Below are 20949 nucleotides of genomic sequence, written 5' to 3'. Positions count from 1 at the left end.
TGCACTTAAACTGGTAAGTTGCATGTTGTGTATAAGTTTGGCAATAATCACAATTTTAAAAACATACTGTAGTCTAGTTAATGATTAGTTCTTCATACCTTACCATTATACACAGTCACTTAATCTGTAGGGATCTAAACTGTGACTTTAAAGAGTGAATTGGGAAAACATAAGATTGTTGGTCTTTAAAAAAGAAAATGAAGTAGCTGCTGTTAGACCTTGGCCAACCTGTGAACTCCTGGTGGCTCATAGTCTCCCGCTTAGTGAGCAGTCTTAGTTTACCTAGATATACGTATTAGGAGACTAGATTTTGAGTTCCAGGGTTGCATAAACTTCTGCACTAAGTCCTATGATGCTAGGTTACCAGTCCACATTTACAGAGTGAACAAGCTATTTCTATTCCCTCCCTCATCATGAGAGGAGAGGACGTACGTGCTACCAGAGATAGGGAGGGAGAGACTGAAACCCAGATGACCTGGCTTTGTAAGCCTCGCTCTGCATTCCTTGTTTCCCATGGGCCTCTGTCTCTGATGATTGCAGAAATACTTTCTGTACTGGCCATTTCCCCCAGGGCTGCCTAGAGGTGTGGAAGCCGTTCATGCCTGTGCTAACTGACATGCTGCTCTGGGTTAGTTGGAGGGAAAGGAACAGGATCTTTTCCTGGAGGCACATGTGTCCCTGGGGCCCACAGGAACATTTTTTCATCTTCTCATTGGCCTTTGTGACCCTGATGTTTATGTTTAAAAATTACACTTTTGGATTTGCTATTTGGATTATAATAGCAATACTGATTATGATGGCAATATTGAAAGAAATTATTACAAAGAAGAGTATATTTTAGAAAAAAATTTCCTTCATCCTGAGACCCTGCATTCATGGTCTTTGGCCAGCCATGGGCAATTGAAACTTTTGTTCCAGAAACATGTCTTCCTAAAAAGCCTTCATTAATTATGAAAAATGCCCCCTGGGCATTGTATTGTGAGTCTTTTTGTGGCTATCATAAATAGTGTGGAGGGGGGACTTGCCAAAAGATAGCAGAGCTGACTAGATAATGCATTTCTTTTTTGACTTTCCTTTGGGTTTGCTTTTTAATTTTTAAAGAAATTACCATGGCGGGGATAAAAAGGCAAATACGTATGATTTTAAAACCGTAGGAAAACTGGAAAGTTGTTTTTTTTTTTGTTTTTTTTTTTTTTACAAAAGTCAGTGATAAATCATTCCAAATTCCATTGGCCAAAAAACAGCTCAACATTTATTCATTCAATATGTATTCACTGAGTGCTTGCTGTATGTTAGGCACTAAGGCTTCAGGGAGCAAAATGAGCAAGGAGTAAAGCAGAGTTCCTGCCACCCAGAGTTTATGCTCTAGTGGAAGAAGATAACAGACAAATGCTTACATCGATTTATAGACACAGTAAAAAAATGTAAAGTGGGGTAAAGTCATAGAGAGTGTGAGGGGCTCTCTCAGATGGTGTGGCCTTGAAGGCTGCTTGGAGGTGAGCAGAGAAGTGGGTGACAGCAGGGATATTCTTGTGAAGGAGGGAAAGGCTCTGCAAGCTAGGAAAGCATATGTAAAGGCCGCAGGGTGGGAGGGAGTATGCTTGCTATGTTCTCTGACCAGTGTGCCTTGGGCCCTGTGAGTGAAGGAGAGCTCCACGGACAGGGTCTGGGCCATATAAGGCTTTCGAAAACCTTCAGCTTTTTTCCAGTGGGAAGTTGAGGCTGGATGAAGAGCAGGACTACATTGTCAAGAACAGACTTCAGGAAAGCCAGAGCTACAAAGCAGTGATTCCCAACAAAGTGATGCTGAGTTGTAGTAAGTGGGGAACAGTGGAAGGACTCAGAAGAGATTGGATTCTGGATACTTTCGTGTTTTGAAAGTAGAGCTGACATGATTTGCTTGTAAATTGAATTGGGAGTTTGAAAGAGAAGACTCAGTAATAACTCTGAAGGTTGTTTTGGCCTGGGATAGGGAACATGCTGGGGATGGGAGGGGTGTCAAAGTTCTGATCTGGGCTTAGGTTCTAGGTACTTGGTAGAGATCTAAGGAAACAGTAAGCTAGTTTAAGACGCTGTAGTCCAGAGTGAGGGCTAGGTTCTGAATAAAAACTTGGGGATCAGCAGACACAAAACTGAATGAGAACTACTAGGAAGCAAGTATGATGGAAAAGCGTTTAGAGGTTGGGGAAAGAGGAAGGACCAGCAGAGGCAGAATCTGTGTTTGGAGGCAGATCAGGAGAGGATGGTGTCCCTAGGCCAGATCAAGAGAGGATGGTGTCCCCAGTCTGGTGGTGCTGGCCGTGTGAGTTGAGTGCTGAGAATCAGCTGTGTTGGACAGCATGGAAGTCATTAACTACCCACAAAGTGAGTGAAGTCAGAACCTGGTTTGAGAGGGCTAGAGAGGCAGGAGGTACAGGCAACCACTGGAGTCTCATCATTAAGAGAAACCAAGATAAAATGGTAGCTGGATGGAAACCAAAAGGGAGGTCAAGGAAAATAATTTTGTTTTTGCTTTTAACAATCGAGAAAAATATGGCATGTTTGTTTACTTATTGGAATGATCCTGCAGGGAGGAAAAAAAGGTGACTCAGAAAACAAGAATGGAATTGTAGGAACACAGGACTTGAGTAAGAATTGGTAGATTCTGGCTTGCACGTAGAAAACAAACAGGCGGGTCGGCTAGGGGAAGCTTATAGGTTTGGCCATGGGGCACATTGATACTCTCTACCAGGGCTAACACTGAGTATACATAAACAGAAGGGTGGCTGGTGGGAATGAAACAATTTTATAAAAATGACACTATGCCATATGTGCTTTAAAAAAGTCAAATTTCATTTTATTGCAATTTAACTGAGGAAAAGGAAACTAAAGTGAAAATGAAGCCATTGAACTTAAGATAATATTTCTTCTCCACCAAAGATAATAGTTCCTAAAATTCTCTGCAAGGTTAAGAATGCAATTATGAAAACCATTGGGAGGTTGGAGTTGCTATTAATATTTTTAGCTCTGTTCACTCTAGATGGATTGGTTGAGGCCTCGCCTAGAGGAATTTGGTGATTCATGATTCTACGCTTCCTTGCACCTCTCTTCCCCAGTTCCCAGTGTAGAGCTCATCTCTTCTTTCCCTTGGCAGGGCTTCAACCAGCTACTTTCCAACCTGTGTACTCCCTGTTTTAGGTCAAGGCGCTGCATCTCACCACTGTTCTTTTATCTCAGTTTCCCTGTTCCTCTGGTTTAATTGTGATTGATCTTCATGGTACAGGATTTCTGTTTCTCAAGGAAGATTCATAGGTACTTTATAGGCTAGGATCTTTCAAGTTGGCAAAAGTCTTTTTTACATTTGAGCAGTGACTCAGCTTACCATCATGTTCTTGAATCACAGTTACTGATTTAAAATCAGAATTTTAAAAAAATATGACTCCATTATCTTTGGGCTTTGGATGTTGCTATGGATAAGTCTGAGACCAGCTTGGTTTCCCCCTCTATTTTGTTAGAAAAGCTGCTTTTGATTCTTACAAAAATAACTCATTTTTTTGAATGTCAAAAACTTAAAACATCCTATGTCTTGATGTTGATTGTTTTGTGTATGTACATTTCTTGATGTGTGGTGGGCCTTTTATACTCACAGATTTGTGTTCCTTGGGCATCTTTTCTATTTTACTACTTTCCTTGCATTTACTATGAGTGTCTTATATCTTTTTTGCATACCATTAATTAGATTTTTTAAAACTTCATTATAAAAAAGTCCAACATACATGGAAGCAGAGAAAATACTGTTATGGACTCCTGCATACCTGTTACTGTTTTAGTAACCCTCAGCTCGTGGCCAGTCTTGTTTTAGCTCTGTCACCACCCACTCCCACTCTTCTCTATTAGTTTGAAGCAAATACATTCAGACATTATTCATCTGCAGATATTTCACTATTTCTCTCGAATATCTAAGGACACTTTCAAAGAATAGCCACTTACAAAGTTCATCTAGTTTGCTTAAAATCCACTTATTAGATGTAAAACAAAGTCACTTTTTGTGTTAGATCATCAGCTTCTTTGTTTCAGAGGTAGAGTGGGTGACTACAGTTAATGAGTTTCAAAACTGGGAAGGCGAAACTGAGAACAGGCCTCAGAACGCTCCCGGGCGCAGATGGCAGTGCCCGGGATTGGGCAACAGTGGCATGAGCTGCACACACAGGAAGTGCCTGCTGGTGCCTTGTGTCCTCTGAATTTCTTGTGCTCACGTGAACTGTGGAGGGAATGAGGGAGGAACCAGAATGTGCAGTTTCTTTTCCAGCAAGAACTGAAACTTATGCCCTTTCTGATTTAGTAATAACTGTAAATTGGGAGCCAAATGGTTCGAAGTCTCTGATCTTCTGGTTCTGCCTTTGGTGGCCATGTAGCTTATTCCAGAGCTTTTCAAACTGTAGATCAAGACTGTTTAGTAAATCATAAAAGCAAATTAGTGAGCCACAAGCAACGTTCTAAAAAATAGAAAATAGCTAAGCATGGTGGTATTCCCACTACTCTTAGAGGCTGAGGTAGAAGTATCTCAAGCTTGAGCTCAACTTGGGAAGATTAGTGACTTAGCAAGACCCTCTGAGGGGTCAAGCTGTGGTTCAGTCCTCAGGATGTAGTTCAGAGTAAAACCCTAGGTTCAATCCACCTCCACAAAAGACCCAGAAAATGTCAGAGTTCATGAAGGAAGTATTGTTTGATGAAACTTTTGTTTCAGTTGTGTGAATATTTATGAGTGGGTGTTATATGAGTTGGCTTACAAAAAATTGAACCCCTAATTTGTTCTTATTTATGTCATTTTTCATACCTTCTTGTCTTAGAAAGTTAAAAGAGCAAAGAATTCATCAGATAGATTTTATTTTTATATCTACCACCACCACCGATATAGTGCTTATAAGGTATCTGGAATTGTTCTGATTACTTTTACAAATACACCTATAAAAACCCTATGTGAGGGACTGGGGATTTAGCTCAGCGGCATAAGCACCTGCCTTGCAAGCGTGTGGTCGTGAGTTCGATCCCTGGTACCGGTAAAAATACCAAAAAAAAAAAAAAAAAAAAACCAAACCAAAAAAACCCTATGTGATTGGTACTGTTGTCAGAATTTTACAGATAAAGATGTAGATGATTTAGTAACTTGCTCAAGGAACTGGCATTTTGAAGCTAAATAGTCTGGTTCTATAATCTGATTTTTTCTACTGCTTATTCAGTTGATAGCATCCCGAGGTGGTGGCATGGACTTTTTGCTGCTATTACCTTTAAGAAGAAATGATAAAAAGGCATTTCCTACTCTATTCCAATCTATATATTTAGTCTCAGGTAAGACAGTGAGAATGAGGACCTTTGCTTGACAAGCTGAAGAAATGCAGGGATCCTTTGTTAACCAGTCAACAGTGCCAGCCTAGATCTATAGAATTCCACTGTGAAAGAACCAAATAAGGCCATCTCTCAGTCTCATAAACAAATGGTGTAGAAGGGTGAGTTAAGAGCACCAGTTTTAGAATTAAACACATCTAGGTTCAAGTGGGTGGAATCATGGTTGATTTTTAATACAGTAAGGGCTTGCTAGGCATGAGGTGTGTAGTAAACACTTTTTATGTCCATTATCTCTTTTACTCTTCATAATCCAGTGGAATCGCTGCTGTTACAGTCTTCATTTTGTAGATAATATTACAGAGAGATTAAGTGTCTTGTTCAAAGATACACTGCTAGCAAGTGGCATAGTTCAAATTAAAACTCACATTTTTTTGGAAGACATTGTGTTCTTAACCACTTCTGCCTTAGTGCAAACTCACCCCGTGGTGTTTTGAGAATTGAGATAATGTACCTTTATACTTCATATATGCTAATGGCATTTGTGATTACTATTAAATGTATAAGATATGCCTTCTTATGATGTTAATGGAAAAAATTTTTCCTTTTCATAGAAAATAAACTATAGTCAAATAGATATGTTCTTAAAATGAATATTGAGTTCTTGAAAAATCAGCTCAAGGATCTGCTGGATAGATACTGTCACTGCAAGAAAAATTTCATCTTTGGAAGAGACTGTCTACTAGTATCTATGACAGTGCCTGTCACAGGGCAGATGTTTTTAGTCAAAGACAGCCAGAGGCAAAAGCTTCTGCTTATTTGGGAGAGCCATCCTGGGGAAGTGTGAATAAAAGGATAGGGAGAGAAGGAGGGAGTGCATGTGTAAAGCACTGCATGTGACCTGGCCACAGCCTCTGGAGAAGCTGATTGCTCAGTCTGGTGGGACATCTCAGAGCTAGGTGAAGCTACTGCATCATAGCAGTAGGACAGGAAGGATTTCTTTTATCAGCTTCCATTTCCTGTTGGTCAGATTTTGACTTCTGAAGCTCCCATTCCTCTTTGTATTTCTTGGTTGCATGACTGCTGGTTGAACAGATCCCTCCAGATCTCATGCCTCAGTGACAATAGGGAACCCTTGGGGGCGGGAATGAAGATACAGGCAAAGCCTTGCCAGACTGGTCTACTGACAACATGAAGGACCAGAACAGCCACTGCAGCTGGAGCAGTGTGTGCTGTTGGTTCCAGCTGGTCAGCAAGGTAGTTGTATTACCTTGGGTGGTATAGAAATTGGATCTGGGAGTGCAGCCTCTCAGTAACGATAGACCCCCATTTGTCTAAGTTAATAAGTTCTTTCTCTTGCTGTCTTAATTAAAGCTATGCAGTTATTAGCCTTTTTTGTGTCTCTCTTTATTGTTTCTTTCTCTTTTGCTGTCTACCTAAAAAGAGAGGGGCGGGGATCAGTGGCCTAACCCTGTTTCTGTTTGGTTCTCCTTGCTCTCTGTGCACTCACTTGTGTGATTAACTTCCTAATTCCCCATCTATTTGCTGATGAGTCCAAATGCCTGTTTCCAGATTTGACATCTTGTAGGAGTCTAGTCTGGAGAATGAAATCGTGTTTCCAACAGACTGTTCAGCGTTTCACAGATGAAGTAAAGACTTAATCATTCTTATTTGTCTTTCTTCCTAACAGACAGTAGGTACTTGGTACACACTTGATGAACCAAACCTAAAACAGTGTACCAGTATTGCGTTCTAACTTGGGTGGTGCATAAGATGACATCTTGGGGAACCTAGGGACTAGATTTTAACACTGATCTGGTTTGTTTTCCATCTGATTGTGCTGGTGCCTTAAACAACATGTGATTTACCATTGTCTTTTGATGTAGTGCGCATGTTTAAATTGGCATTTGGTCATTTCAGGAGTTATTTGATGGGAAGTTCCTTGGGTTTTGCCTCTCCTTGGTCTGTCCTACTTTTCAAGACTTGCTTGTCCACAATTACCAGAGCCCTTTTAGACTGTGTTTAGGTCTGTTCTATGCATCGATTATGCAAGGTCCTTTCTGCTAGCCCTGGCCTTCTGTCTTTATAGTACTGTCCTCCCTCACCACAATCCTCCTTTTACCATCATGCTAACTTTCCTTTAAGTCCTCCTCAACTCAGATCCACTCTGTGTTATACTGATTTCCTTCTCTCTGAACATGGGCTGAGACCATGATTATTTATTTATTTATTTATTTGGTGCTGGGTATCAAACTCATGACCTCACACTTGCCAGGCAGGCTCTTATGCCACTGAGCTAAATCCTCAGCCCCAAGAAACTAGTGTTATAATTTTTTTTTTGTACCAGGGATTGAACTCACAGCCTAGTGTTTGCCAGGCAGGTGCTTATGCTGCTGAGCTAAATCCCTGGCTGAAACCATGATTTTGGCCTTTAGCATTAGTCTTACACTGTTGTGCATTCTGCCTTTTTTTCCCAATTGGATTATAAGTTCCTTGAGAGTAAAACAATGTCTTTTACTGTCTTGTGTAAGTGTGTTCAATTCATTCATGTGTATCCCAGTGATTCATCATCCAGATCTTTGCATAGAGATGGTGTTAGATTAATATGTGCTGAATGTACTGGTTGGTTATTGTGGTTTTGGGGAAGTGGTTTTTATCTTCTCTCTTAACAGTAAGTCAGTATCATCACCCTAAGTGATATTTCCCAGAAGAATGTTGATCTTCTCATTTTATATCGTTAGTTTGTAATACAAGTTAATTCTAGATTTTGGACCTTGGGAATTCTGTTTCTTAAGCATCTCAAGTAAGGCCTAGGAGCTAAAATTACTACCTTGGCATTTGATGTGGCAGCCTGTTCATCTGGGAGCCTTTGTCTCTAACTTGCTATTGAATCTCTTGAAAGTGATAGTAACCTTCTAGAGCAGCCACAATGATTAAAGTTCATTGGGATATCCCCTTCATACCTCTCCTCCCTCATTGGCCTTATGTGGTTGCTTTCTTTGCCTTCACTTAGGGACTGGAAAATTGATGGATGACTATGTGCCCTTTGGAAACTCATAAGACCATGTTTCTCCTCTACCTTCCCACTTACTGGTTTTGCTTTTGTTTCCAAATCTGTAGGCATTATTTTTAGGTAGTATAGAGTCCACCTAAGAGGAGGAGATAGTCTTTTCCCCCCACAGCTTTCAGACAGTCTGCTTCACAAGGCAGATAGTTTTGAAGATGTCCAAACTTGCAGCCCAGCAGATTAGAAAGCAAAACTGGGAAGTTCAGGACTCCAGGCACACCACCTTACCCTCCTGCAAGATTACCATCTCACCTTTGAACCCAAGGATCTCTCTTATTCATGCAGTTTGTCCGTCATTGTAAGGGGCAGTTCAGGTTTGAGTCACTAGCTTTAGGGTCATGGGCTCTAAAGTTCACATTATTGCTAAGCATCAGTGAAAGTGCGTGTAGAGATTTTCCACTCGTGGAATTCTTTTAGCCATTCTGACCTCTCTACCATTTATCCTGTAGGGCTCATCAATACTCCATCCATTTCTTAATTAGGAAGGCCTAGAAGTCCATTCTGTAAGCCCTCCTGTAGTGATCTTCCTTTAATTCTGTGTACTATTGCCATCATCATATAGGCTTTCACCAGTTCTGTTTCTCCCTCCTTGAGATTCAGACAACCCTGCTGGTCTTTGGAGCTGCTCTTCCCTGCACATACGTGTTGCCTACTAAACATTGAGTGGTCTTCATCTGGTCAGGTCATCCCCTAGAACCCGTACTCCTGTCTCTCAGCTTAGTTTTTATCTTCCTCTGAAATATCCTTCCTTCATCTTTTCTTTATGAAAATTCATACATCCTCAGAAAAGCCACTCTAATTTCTATTTGCTCCATCTCTTTTTTTCCCCTTGAAGATGTGCCATATGCTAAGTATTGTTCTGAGTCTCAGGAGCAGGTTGGTAAGTTAGAAAGACAAATTTATTCCTCAAAAAGAGTGGACCGTTAGTCGCCAGTGGGCCTCCTGAGCCCTTGGAAGTTTCACTTGCACTATATTTCACATACTTACAAATACATTTTGTTAATTACACAATATACAAATGGTTATATAAAACTTTAAAAGTGTATATTTGGGCCATGTCTTAATGCTTAAATTGTAATTTCCTTAAGAACAGGGACTTTGCCTTCCTAAATACTTCAGAATCTCTCATTTTATTTATCCCTAGGGCTCCTTTGTTCACAAGTGACCAGAAACCCCAAGCAAAGTGTTTTAAGCAGACAGCGAATGAGTTGGCTCATGTAACTACGAGTCCCAGAGATGGAGCTGGCTTCAAGCCATGACTTGGGTCAGGCGCTCACATTTCCTTTTCCCTGTCTCTCAGCTCTTCTTCTTGGGGTCAGCTGCATTCTGAAACAGGCTTACTGCTCACTGTGGTGGGATGGTGGTGGAAGTCTCAGACTCTTATTGTTACCAGGTCTTGTAACTGCCAGCCAAGTCCTGAAGGTAGTGCCCACCATCTTTGGAGAAAGTTAGCAGGGGACCTAGTTTTACCAAAAGCAAGCAGACCAGAAACGGACATAAGGAATGAAAAACAATTACTCCAGAAGTATTGTTTGCAGTAGCTCATGTCTATGAGCATTTCTGTGCTTTATTGGACAGTTAGGGAAAAGCCTATCAGTAACACTGTGTGTGGAAGAGTATTTCCTGTTTTCTAGTTTGCTGAAAGTAGTTCTTGAACTACTGATTACTTATCACTGAAAGATGTAGGATCGTAAGTGGATTGAAGAGAGTGCTCTCTCCGTGCTTATGGCACTGTGTGCATGCTTCATTTCTTTATATTACTATTTCACCTTGTTTACTATAGGTTTTTGTTTCCTCTCCACAAACCTGCTAATTCTGAGGGAGGGCTTTTGTCTTTGTGTTCCCAGAGGATGTGGAAGAAACTCAAAAATGTAAGAAGAACAAAAGAACACTGACTTGGGAACCCAAAAACTAGGGTCCTAGTACTGGCTCTGCAGCTAAATACTTGCATGATCTTGGTTAATTCTCCTCACTTCTTTGGTTCTCACATCTGTCTAGCAAGGATTTTTAAGAGTCCACCTATTACAGTACTAAGCTTATAGAAAAGTAAACCTGCAAGGTAAAGGGGGGGACTTGGCAGGGCATTCTAGCATTTTTTTCCCCACAGGGAACAGTTTTGAGAGGGGCTGATTACCCTTGCGATAAGAAGTCTTGGTAAGAGATATGAAGGGTAGAGCCTAATGAAAGCCTCAATTGTGTTCTTATATAACACTCATTGGAAAGGTACTAGGAATTAATATTCCAGAGATGGCTGAGGTGACATCATGTGTTTGTTAAAGGGCTAAAAGCAGGTGAGGGAGATTTTGCGGAAAAAGACCGCAGTCAGGCTACACTCCCAATGGGGACCACAGGCTGATCTCATGCTCTACGCTGGCAACAGAGCCTGTGGGAGTCATAGGCCCTGCCCTTGGGGTGCCGACAAAACAAGAAGAGAGGGGGTAAGGAGTTGCCTGTGTGACTTCCTGAAAGAATACATCTTTCTCCCAGCCTGACTGCCCACCATTTTCTCTTTTGAAATCCAAGATTCATGACTTACTCAGAAAAAAATGCCTGAATATGGAAATGAATTTTGGAAGGAGGAAAAAAATGAGGTAATTTCTCTGAATCGAAAGCCCAAGGCTGAACACATCCCCCACTTACAGTTTGGTGTTCTCTGAAGTGAGGATAGTTTTTAGAGGACTGTGCCCTCTGCATTGGCAGGTGTTAGTGGCTGTGTGATTGTCAGTGTGACAGGGCCCTGTTTTTGTTAGTCAGTATCCTATTAGGGCTAGTTTTTCTTCCAGTTATAGATTTATTGTGATCCTTTGGCATCTTTCTAAAAAGAAAGTAAGCTGCCTCCTAGCTCCTAGAAAAGGTGTAATTAGTATCTCAGCTGTGGTTAAACTCAAGCAAGGGGGCAGAATTCCCAAGGAAAGCTGTTTTGGGTGTATCTGCTGATTCTGATTTTGAACTTATGCACAAAAATATTCCTTGCTAGGTTTTGATCTGAGACCTGTGGAAGTGATGGGCTAGTATTTTGCCACCAGTGGAGTTCAATGTCAGGGCCAAGTTTGCTGTCCAGAGGGGGAGCTTCCAAGATTTCTTTTAGAAATATTCAGTGCAAAACTGACTTAACCAGGCTGAAGATTTAGCTCAGTGGCATAAACACCTGCCTTGCAAGCATGTGGTCATGAGTTCAATCCTCAGTACCAAAAAACAAAAACAAACAAACAAACAAACAAAAACCCCCCCAAAACTGACAACCCATACAATGGAGACATGGAAGCCAAAAATTCCTCCTCCTTTTTAGTGTGTATTTGTTGGGCCATTTTCCCTCTAGCTGGTGCTTAACATAATATGTTATTTGGTGGAGTTGTATTTTTAAATCTGTTTTTAATGTGGTATAATTCATGCACATCATAAAATGCACACTTAAAAGTGACGATTAAGTGTTGTTTTTAAAATACGCTCACAAAATTATGCAACCATCACCACTATCTTAATTGCAAAATAGTAAAGTTAAATTTTGAATCTTTGAATGAAACTTTAGTCAAAGGTCAATCCTGATTCTTAGGAAACTTGTTTAAAACACTTTGGGTCTCTTGCAGGAGAAGGTAAAATTTCTATTAAAGTGTCATTTCAAAAACATAATAGAAGAGAATCAGTGGACATTGAACTTTTCTTAGCCTGTTGCTTAATTTCTGTTACGGATGATGTCTATACCTTAAGTCTTTAGGTTGGGCTTATTTCTGGCTTTGTAATAGTAAAGATCAAGCAAAACCAACTGTAAGAAAACCAAGAACACTCTTTGCTTTCTTATTTTTCTCCTTCGTCAAGCCATGCTTTATTAGGGCATGGTATAGGTCTGCCTTGTTATCCTTTGTCACCATCACCTAGCACCTGTCATGTGGGAGGGGCTCAGTAAGATTTGCTGAATAAACAGACTCTATTGGGCACTCAGGAGGGGTAATTTTTTGATGTATCATTGCACATAGTTCGAGATGACTTTAGTACTTTGATAGTCAAGGAAATTATTTATACTCCTGAGACACAGCTGCTTTAGAAAGTACAAGCTTGATTTCTTCCCATGCAGTTACAGATAGAGAGCCTTCAAAAGCCCATCATCCCTCTCTTGTCAGGACCACTCATCCTACTGTGAAGTGGATTTGTAAAGGCTTTTTGAGTGGGCATGGTGAAGCATGGTGTGGGTGGTGTATGTCTTTGAATACGCACACATATGTATGTACATTCTTGCCCAAGCACACAAAGGAACTATAAAGAATTCTTCTGTGCTTTTATAAATTGCCTCTTTCTTCTTCCTGCCCTTGTGGCTTATTGGTAGGCCAGGGTGCAGGGAGCCTCCTGCCTGGGCACATGGCCCAGGCATGCTAGCCTTCAGTTCCCTGCCTGTTCTATGCACGGACAGAGGACAGGGGCTGGCACAGCTGCCTTCTTGGGGATCACTGTTTATCTTAGCAGCCCAGCAGCAGCAGTAGCAAAGCCAGAAGCAGCACATTCTGCTCTGAAGGGACCAGCTGTTCTGTTTTGGGCTTCAGGCATGGGGGAGAGGTGGCTAGAGTCCCCCTTAATGTCTGTGTCTGTGCTCTGGAAGGGGCCACAGGGAGGGGCTTCTCTTTCAGTGTGGGTTGTGAGGGAGAGGAGATACTCAGTGGTGTCATATCACAAATGAACTATGGGAGCAGGTTGTATTTATTAAGAGAGCCTTTCTTCTGGATCTGGGATGGGCTATCACTTTCTCTCTTTCTCTGCCCTCTGACTTACAGGCACATCTCAGAATCCATTCACAGGAGAGAAAGAAAAAAAACAAAGAAGAAAAGAAAAAAAAAAAAAAGGAAACCTCTTCTAAAGCTGCCCTGTAGAGTAGGTTTAGGAAGTGAGGAAGGGAATCCAGCCTAGTTGAGGATTAGTGGAAACAAGGACTGGACAGTCATCATGGCACTTGCTTGTGAGTAGCACTCTGAGAAGTTGAGACAGGAGGATCATGGGTTTGAGCTCAGCCTGGGCAACTTAGCAACTCTGCAAGACCCTGTTTTAAAATAAAAAAGAAAGGGCTAGGATGTAGTTCAGTGTGAAGGCCCTGAGTTCAGTCCCAAGTACCAAAGAAAAGGAACCAAAACAAAACCCAGCTATTAGAAAATCAGTGAGCTGCTTCAGACTTAATTCTAGGAGCCTAAAGCATACTTCAGCTGGAAGGTGGAGAGGGGCGTGATCTCAAGTTCACTCAGAAATACCTTCAGAGATCCCAATCTGGTGTTATATTTCTCTTGATGCGCATGTTCTTTGAATAGGACAACTATGTAGTGCTCTGCCTGTGAACTTCATGGGTCTCAGGACTCTGTCTAGAACCCCTAGAGCAAGGCAGTCTTAAGTGAATTCCAGGTTCCTCAAAGGAGCTGGACAGCACTCCTTTCCTTCCATTTCGCTTTGTAAGTTTATTCTCCACTGGGTAACTGGAGAGCTGTTTTACCCTACAAGATGATACTTATTCAATTGGCAAGTTTTAAGTGCTATCAGTAAGCTTTTTGGGTGTTCCCTATCCACAGTCTGCCTATCCAAAGGCTGCTGTTGGTAGCTTTGCATTAATACGTGGAAGGGGAGCAGATACCTTCAGGAACCGTCTTGACAAGGGCTGTTTCCTGAAAGAGACCCAGAAATCTCTGGTAAGAACCAGATACCTGACATGACCTCTGCAGATCTTCCCCCCAGGACCCTTGTAATCAGACTCCAAAATACAAGAACAAGAGAGCTTTGATGAATGATGAGGTAGGCAGCTTTTCTGTGCAGCCTACTGTCTGCTTGAAACAATCCTTTGGGGCTCAGTTTCAGTTCAGGTGAGGTTACTGTGGAGCTGGCTGGCTTTAGTGGTTGGCAAGAAGGAGACCTGAGGGTGTGGAGGGTGATGGGCTAGATGTGTGTGTTACACAATGATATCTGCTGAAACACAAAAATGAAGATGGGGATAGATTATGGACCCGCAGCTACTCTAAAGCAAAGCCAGATGTACTTTTACCTATCTTCGTTGCTTCAAGAAAGAATTCTCGCAAACATTTAAACATCATGGTCCTGATATTTACTTACCTCTGAGTTATCTACCTACCTAGCTCTGGGTACTCCCTGCCTGCTACTGCCATGCAACAGATAACATAGACAAAAGCATTGTGAGCTGTGTACATGTGGGAGGTGAATTTGGAGCATGCATAAGGAAAGACATAATATGGGTGTGTTTTTGCTTGGTGTTAGAGTCGCTGTCACATCTTAATATACTTGGAGCTGAGCACACTTTCAGGGGAAGGGGATGAAAGAAATGGCTCCTTTCTGACTCAGATGGGGCTTGGTATATAACATCAGCACACTACGGGCCCTCTCTGAGCTGGAAAGCAGTCTGGCATTGGCAGACTGCTTCCTGTGAGTGCCAGCTCTCTTGTCAGTAAGACATTCAGTGTTGCGTTCAAGACAGATCTGGTTGCATCTGAAGCCAGCTGCCATGGCTGAAGTTCTGCTGAGATGGTAGCCTAGGGACTATCCGGAATTGGCTGGCTAGAAATCTGCCAGGCCAGAGCTTAACCAGAAATACTTCTGGCTCTGACTAAGGCCATAAGGGTGAAGCAACAGAGATATGAATGATTTCGCCAGGGAGGGGGGAGAGTGACAAACATTTTTTTCAGGTCAAAACCTGCTCCCTTGTTTTTTAGACCCAGGGCCTCATGAATGCTAGACAGGTGACCTATTGCTGAGCTGTACTCCCAGCTCCCAAGTCACTTTTTGAAGATTGGTTTATATTTTGTCATTGGAAATTATGAAATAGGATTGATGTTGAACAGTTTGTTTGCCTAGAAGTCATAGGGCTTGCTTTGTTTTTTATGGTCACCATTTGATCTTAGACAGGTCTCTTTCTACCTTCATAAAAATAATCCTGACCTGAAGATACATGGTAATGGGAAACATTTTGAAACAGTGGGAAAAAGTAATCCGTGTGAATGTGAGTCCAAGCTCTATTACTTAATAGATTGACTTCTTCAAGACTCAGTATTCTCATTTTTAAAATGGAGATAGCTAGGTATGGTGGTGCGTGCCTGTAATCCCAGATAAGGCAGAGGACTGCTGAGATTGAGGCCAGCCCAGGCTACATAGTGAGTTGAAGGCCAGACTGAACTACAAAAGTGAGATCCTATCTCAAAAAATAAAATAAAATTTTAGAAAATGGAGATAAAGTGGTAGTTACCTTGTAAGGTTACTGAGTGATAATTGACTCGGGCCTTTGCCAAAGGAAAACCCAAATTCTGGCACCGTGTCAGAAACATTGTAAATGGCTCATTATGCATGCAGCTCTGAATAGTATAATGTGTAATAAGTAACTTCTTTTAAATGATTCAGCAGATTCCCCATCCACATTGTTCTTCATGCCCATCCCCCATCCTCCCCAAATGGCCAGTTTACACTTTAGGGTTTTTTCTTAAAGATGCTGGATTTCCTAGGGGACAAGGTATGAGTAAATGGAGGGTAAATGCCACTGTGCATGGTGGAGTAATCCTTCTGACCGTGTTCCCTTTCCTTGTCATAGAGATCCGGGCTCAGCTCACAGAGCAGATGAAATGCCTGGACCAGCAGTGTGAGCTCCGGGTGCAGCTGTTACAGGACCTGCAGGACTTCTTCCGGAAGAAGGCTGAGATTGAGATGGACTATTCTCGCAATCTGGAGAAGTTGGCCGAGCGCTTCCTGGCCAAGACACGCAGCACCAAGGACCAGCAATTCAAGTAGGAACTCTGAGACTTTCGCTTTTAGAGACCTCTAGGAGGGTATCTGGGCTGGAGGGAGGTGGCGGGCACCACAGAGATCCAGCTGGATTCATAAGCCAATATTTTCAAGTCTATCGTTTCAACTCTCAAAACCTTTTCTTCTCTACCTTAGTTTTATGTACAATTTTGTATCTTGGAGAGACCACAATAGAGGATGTACCATGCTAATAATATTAAAAACATTAATAGCCCTTTCTGCCACAGCTCTACAAGCATGTTAGCTCTAGAAACCATACTTGTATTGGTTGTTGTTATTATCCCTAGTTTACAGATAAGGAAATCGAGGAATAAAGAGGTTAAGGAATTTAACCTAGTAGAATTATACCCATAAACTCCTAGTAAACAGTAGGCAGTCTGGCTCCAGTTTCTGTGCTCTTACCCATTTTACCAAACTGTCTTTAAGTGAAAGAAGCAGTGTTATGGCCATTCATCTGCACTCCTGCCTGGGTATTTACTAAGGACTCTTCTACAGTTGCAGTATGTTATAAGTCCCGTCCCATCATTGTTCTTCTCCATTGCCATAGTTTAGGTCACCAACCATTTTGCCTGAATGAGTTTGTAATACTTACTATATGATCTATAGCAGAAGTTTTCAACCTTGGCTGTACCTCAGAATTCCCTAGAGAACTTTTTACAAATATGGAAATCTGGGCCGTTCTCCAGAGCAATTAAACGAGAATGTCAAGGAGTGGGGCTCTGGTAACAGGACTGCTGTCTACAGCTTCTTCCCATTGCAGTCTGGCTGGTCCAATAATGTGATCAGGTGTAGCCTTCCTGGAATACACTGGGGCCAGACTTGTAATGATTGTTTGTTATATATATTCTTGATGCTTAAAATGTAGTTACCCAGTATTGGCATCATCTGAGTTGTTGGAAATATAGTATCTCAGGCTCTACCTCAGATTCCCAGGTGATTTGTGAACATGTTGAGGTTTGACAAGTGCTTTCTAGTCACAAAAGTGCACACTTCTTGGCTCAAGTCTTCAAGCTCTTCTGTCTCTGGCCTCAAACCTTGTTTTGTGTCTGTGACCCAGTGTATTTTATTGCCCCCTATTTTTAATTTTTATTTATTCCCTTCATAATATATGACAGAAATGATTCTCTTCAAGCCATCTCTGAGTAATGAACATAGAGGTTAAGACCGGGGAGAACACAGAGCATTCTCTGTATGAGTCAGAATGAGAGCTTCCTCCAGATGTTTGCTCCTCACCCTCCCCAAGTCCTGTGCTCTTTAAGATAAGAGAATCATCTGATGATAAAATGTTATTTTAATAAGTAAAGACTTGGAAGAGGAGTCATTTGCTTTGGAAAATGATTTGAACAGTTTTATTCTGTTGGTAAGCTCAAGTTTAAAATAGCATTTAAAGTTTTAAATACTACATCATATTCTTAGGAAAGCACATACTTACAAATTAAAGTACAGCCAGGTATGATGGTACACACCTGTAGGCATAGCATTTGGGAAGCTGAGGCAGGAGGATCGCTATGAATTTGATTTTAGCCTAGGCTGCATAGTTAATTTAAGGCCAACCTGAAGTATTTAGTGAGACCCTGTCTCTTTGAAAAACCAAAGATAAGTGAATAAATGTTCAGATGTGTAACTCTGTAAATGATCTGAGTTGCTTTGATTAAGAGAACATACAAACAAGAGGGTATTTTCTCTGTGGCTGATTTCCCTTCTGATAAAGCTGGTGTTTGATTTTTACCCCTTTCTTGGGCCCTCAAATGACCAATATTAATTGACAACCAGCTCTGTACTCACTATTTTATAAAGCTTTGGAAAGTACATGAAAAATTTTATTGTGTGTATCATGGGACAGGGATCATGTCTGGTTGAAGACAAAAGATTTTGAATACAGGAAGCAATTAGATGAAAAAGCAGTAATGTCATTAATGGTTCTGATAAGAAATAAATGATAAATCATCAGAGATGGGTAAAGAATCTAGAGTAGGCAGAAGAGTTCTCATGAAGCAAGTGGGACTTGGGTTGAGGGTAGATCTGTGTGGGAAAGGAGAGAACTGCATGTAGAGGTAAGAGGGGAGTTTAATATTTGGCGGTGAGGGGACATAGAGGGTAATGTGGGATGTTGTCTTATGTATTCATCTGACTAATATATACTGCATGTTTCTCGAGCTCCTTCAGAATGACTTGGAAAATATCAGAGAATATTTGCTGCCTCTTCCTTATAGCTCTTAAAACAGAGTGAGGAAATGGGCATTAATTAAATCAGTCTATTAGATAAATAATTTAAAGAAAGAAAAGTAGTGTAGAAAGAAAGATAAGAACCTGAAAGGGGGGAGTTCTCTGCCTCAGTCATTGCTTTATTCACTGGTTTATGCTAATAGTTTCCTACTTGATGTTATCCCAGGGACAAGCTACCTATTCAACAAACCCTTTTAAATACTCATTGGGCACTATGCTCTGTGCAGAGTCCTATGGGATTCCTGGTTAAGAGAGACAGAAGACATGCAAACAGTGTAAAGTGAAAGGGCTTTAATAACATATGATGATGAGATATTTTCAGAAGCAGTGGAAAGTAAAGTTGTATAAGTAGAATGGACCTTAAAGACAAGTACTCAACAGCAAACAGAGAAGTTCAAATTTGATGCAGCAGGTTGCTAATGGGTTTTTTGAGTTTTTGTGTTGGGAGACAGATCTAGGGGAAAATATTATAAAAGAATGAATTTTTATCCAGAAAATGCCAAGGTTTTGGGGAGTAATCCATGCACATTTGATAGCCAAAAAAGAAGAAAGAATGTGTTTGTATTTACTTTCTATTACTGTGACAAAATACCTGAGGTTATAAGGAAAAAGATGCATGTCTTCAGAGATTTCAGACGATAGCTGCTTCAGACCCTATTATTTATGCCTGTGGAATAGAGGACATTGTGGCAGGAGTGTCTGGCAGAGGCATGTTCCCGTCAGGTGGCCAGGAAGGGAAGAGAAAAAGGAAAGGTCTGGAGACCCTAATATTCCCTTCAAGGACATATTTTCTGTGGCTTCATTTCTCCCACTGGCGCAGTCTCTTTAAGGTTCCACCACTTCACTATAACTCCGCTGGCTGGCGACCAGTTAACATGGGCTTTAGGTGACACTTAGATCCTATAATGGTATTAAGCAGGTATTTGAGAAACTGGACAGGACTGGCTATCTGACTGGGTAAAGAGCCTTCATAGTGTCTTTATTTAACCTGGCAACTTGAAACATTATGATTTCCATGGTAGAAGTGAGACTTCGGGGGAAGACCTATTTTGAATTGCAATCCTACTTTGGACTTGTTGGCTTTGGTGTAGTTGAAGGCCTTCAGGCATCTAAAATGTTGAGCTACAGAGCTAAGAGGCTATAAATGGTGAGAGCTGGTGTCTCCAGTTTAGTGATTGTAGAAGATGTGAATGTCCGTGAACTCAGAGAGGAGAAAGAAACAGAGGTAAGTCCAGAGTATAATAAGTTAACACTAGCAAAAGTAAAATTACCTGAAGAGAGAAAGAGAAAGAATTGGTCCCTTCATGTCCTGCAAGTAGGTTTAAGGATAGAAAGTAAGTTAGGCTGGTATTGTCTGATGGAACTAGAAACTAGAACCATTTCAACTAGATGATCAATAAAAGTTAATCCTAGAGTTTTTTTTTCATAATTACTGAGTATTGAACCCAAGGCTTTTCCCTGAACTACATCTGTCTTTCTTTTTAAAAAGTATTTTCTTTTATTTTGAGACAGTCTCATTAAATTACTAAGTTACTCAGGCTGAGTTTGGACTTGTGATCCTTTCTGCCTCAGCTTCCTAGATTGGTGGAATTACAAGCGTGTGCCAAAAATTTCTTACTAATGATTTTACACTTAAGTTGTTGTGAGAGATTCAGAGATAGGTAAAATGAGTAGCAAATTCAAGAGCGAAACGTGTAAGATTGCTGTGTTTTGCAGTTCAAAATAGTCTGATGGCAATTTCAAGTGGTATAGCCTAGTGTGAGCAGAAACGATGCGTATATACAAATACATGCAAAACAAGCAAGGTAGTGAGAAGCTTAAGGAGAGAGATCTAGACAGCATCTTACTTTCATATATAATTTATCATATATATATATTTTTTTCAAATACCTGAAAGTCTTAACTGCAGTTTTACTCAGAGTGAGTTTTATTATTATAAGCATATGTGTAAAATTCTGAATTATACTTCTGATGTATTTTCAGCATTTCATACTTTGTCTTTAATTTTCTTTTTTAATAATTAAACCCATCTGCTTAACTGCTTAACTTTTCAATGAGCTTCCAAAGTGTCTGTGTGGCTAATTTGTACTTTTGTCTTAACGCAGTGATGAGATGGCCATTCTCAGTGCAAGGCTGGTAACAGCATTCTCCTTGTTCCATTTTCTGTTTGTTTCTGCACATTATGCACAGCTTACGCTCTGCTCTGCAGACAGCCATGCTGCTCCAGTGGGCTAGCACATGGCCATGGCACCACCAGTCCAGGTCAACACATTGGTTAGCAACTGACAACTGGATGCATATTTCCAATGCAGTTAAGATACAGACATGGCTGTTGTAACAGACTGAATAATAATAAGCTAGAGGTTGATTTCTCCTTATAGTAGTCTCAATTTCTAGCTCCTTATCCATCTCTAGAATGTTGTCCTTGTCTGTATGACTAAAGAGAACTCCCTGCTACCGTGTTCCTCTTCTGACCAGTGCGAATGCCAACAGAGCAAGGGAAGAAAATAAATGTTTCGGGGCTGGGGATTTAGCTCAGCGGCATAAGTGCCTGCCTTGCA

The 20949-nt window shown here is 41.0% G+C and overlaps 1 protein-coding gene across 7 annotated transcripts in view; it reads left to right on the top strand.

The window, feature by feature from the left end:
• Nucleotides 1–20949, top strand: part of Srgap2 (SLIT-ROBO Rho GTPase activating protein 2) — a 254821-nt gene that overhangs the window by 78062 nt on the left and 155810 nt on the right. For all 7 annotated transcript variants that reach the window (XM_063239681.1, XM_005005865.4, XM_063239687.1 and 4 more), the window contains exon 2: nt 15951–16143. In XM_063239681.1, the coding sequence (XP_063095751.1) occupies nt 15951–16143 (193 nt within the window). The remainder of the gene's footprint in view (nt 1–15950; nt 16144–20949) is intronic.

Source organism: Cavia porcellus, unplaced genomic scaffold (assembly GCF_034190915.1).
Source record: "Cavia porcellus strain 051 isolate PalLab524CR breed Dunkin Hartley unplaced genomic scaffold, mCavPor4.1 scaffold_29, whole genome shotgun sequence".
Taxonomy (NCBI): Eukaryota; Metazoa; Chordata; class Mammalia; order Rodentia; family Caviidae; genus Cavia; species Cavia porcellus.
The sequence above is the reverse complement of the archived record's forward strand: the minus strand, read 5'-3'. Positions and strand labels throughout refer to the sequence as shown.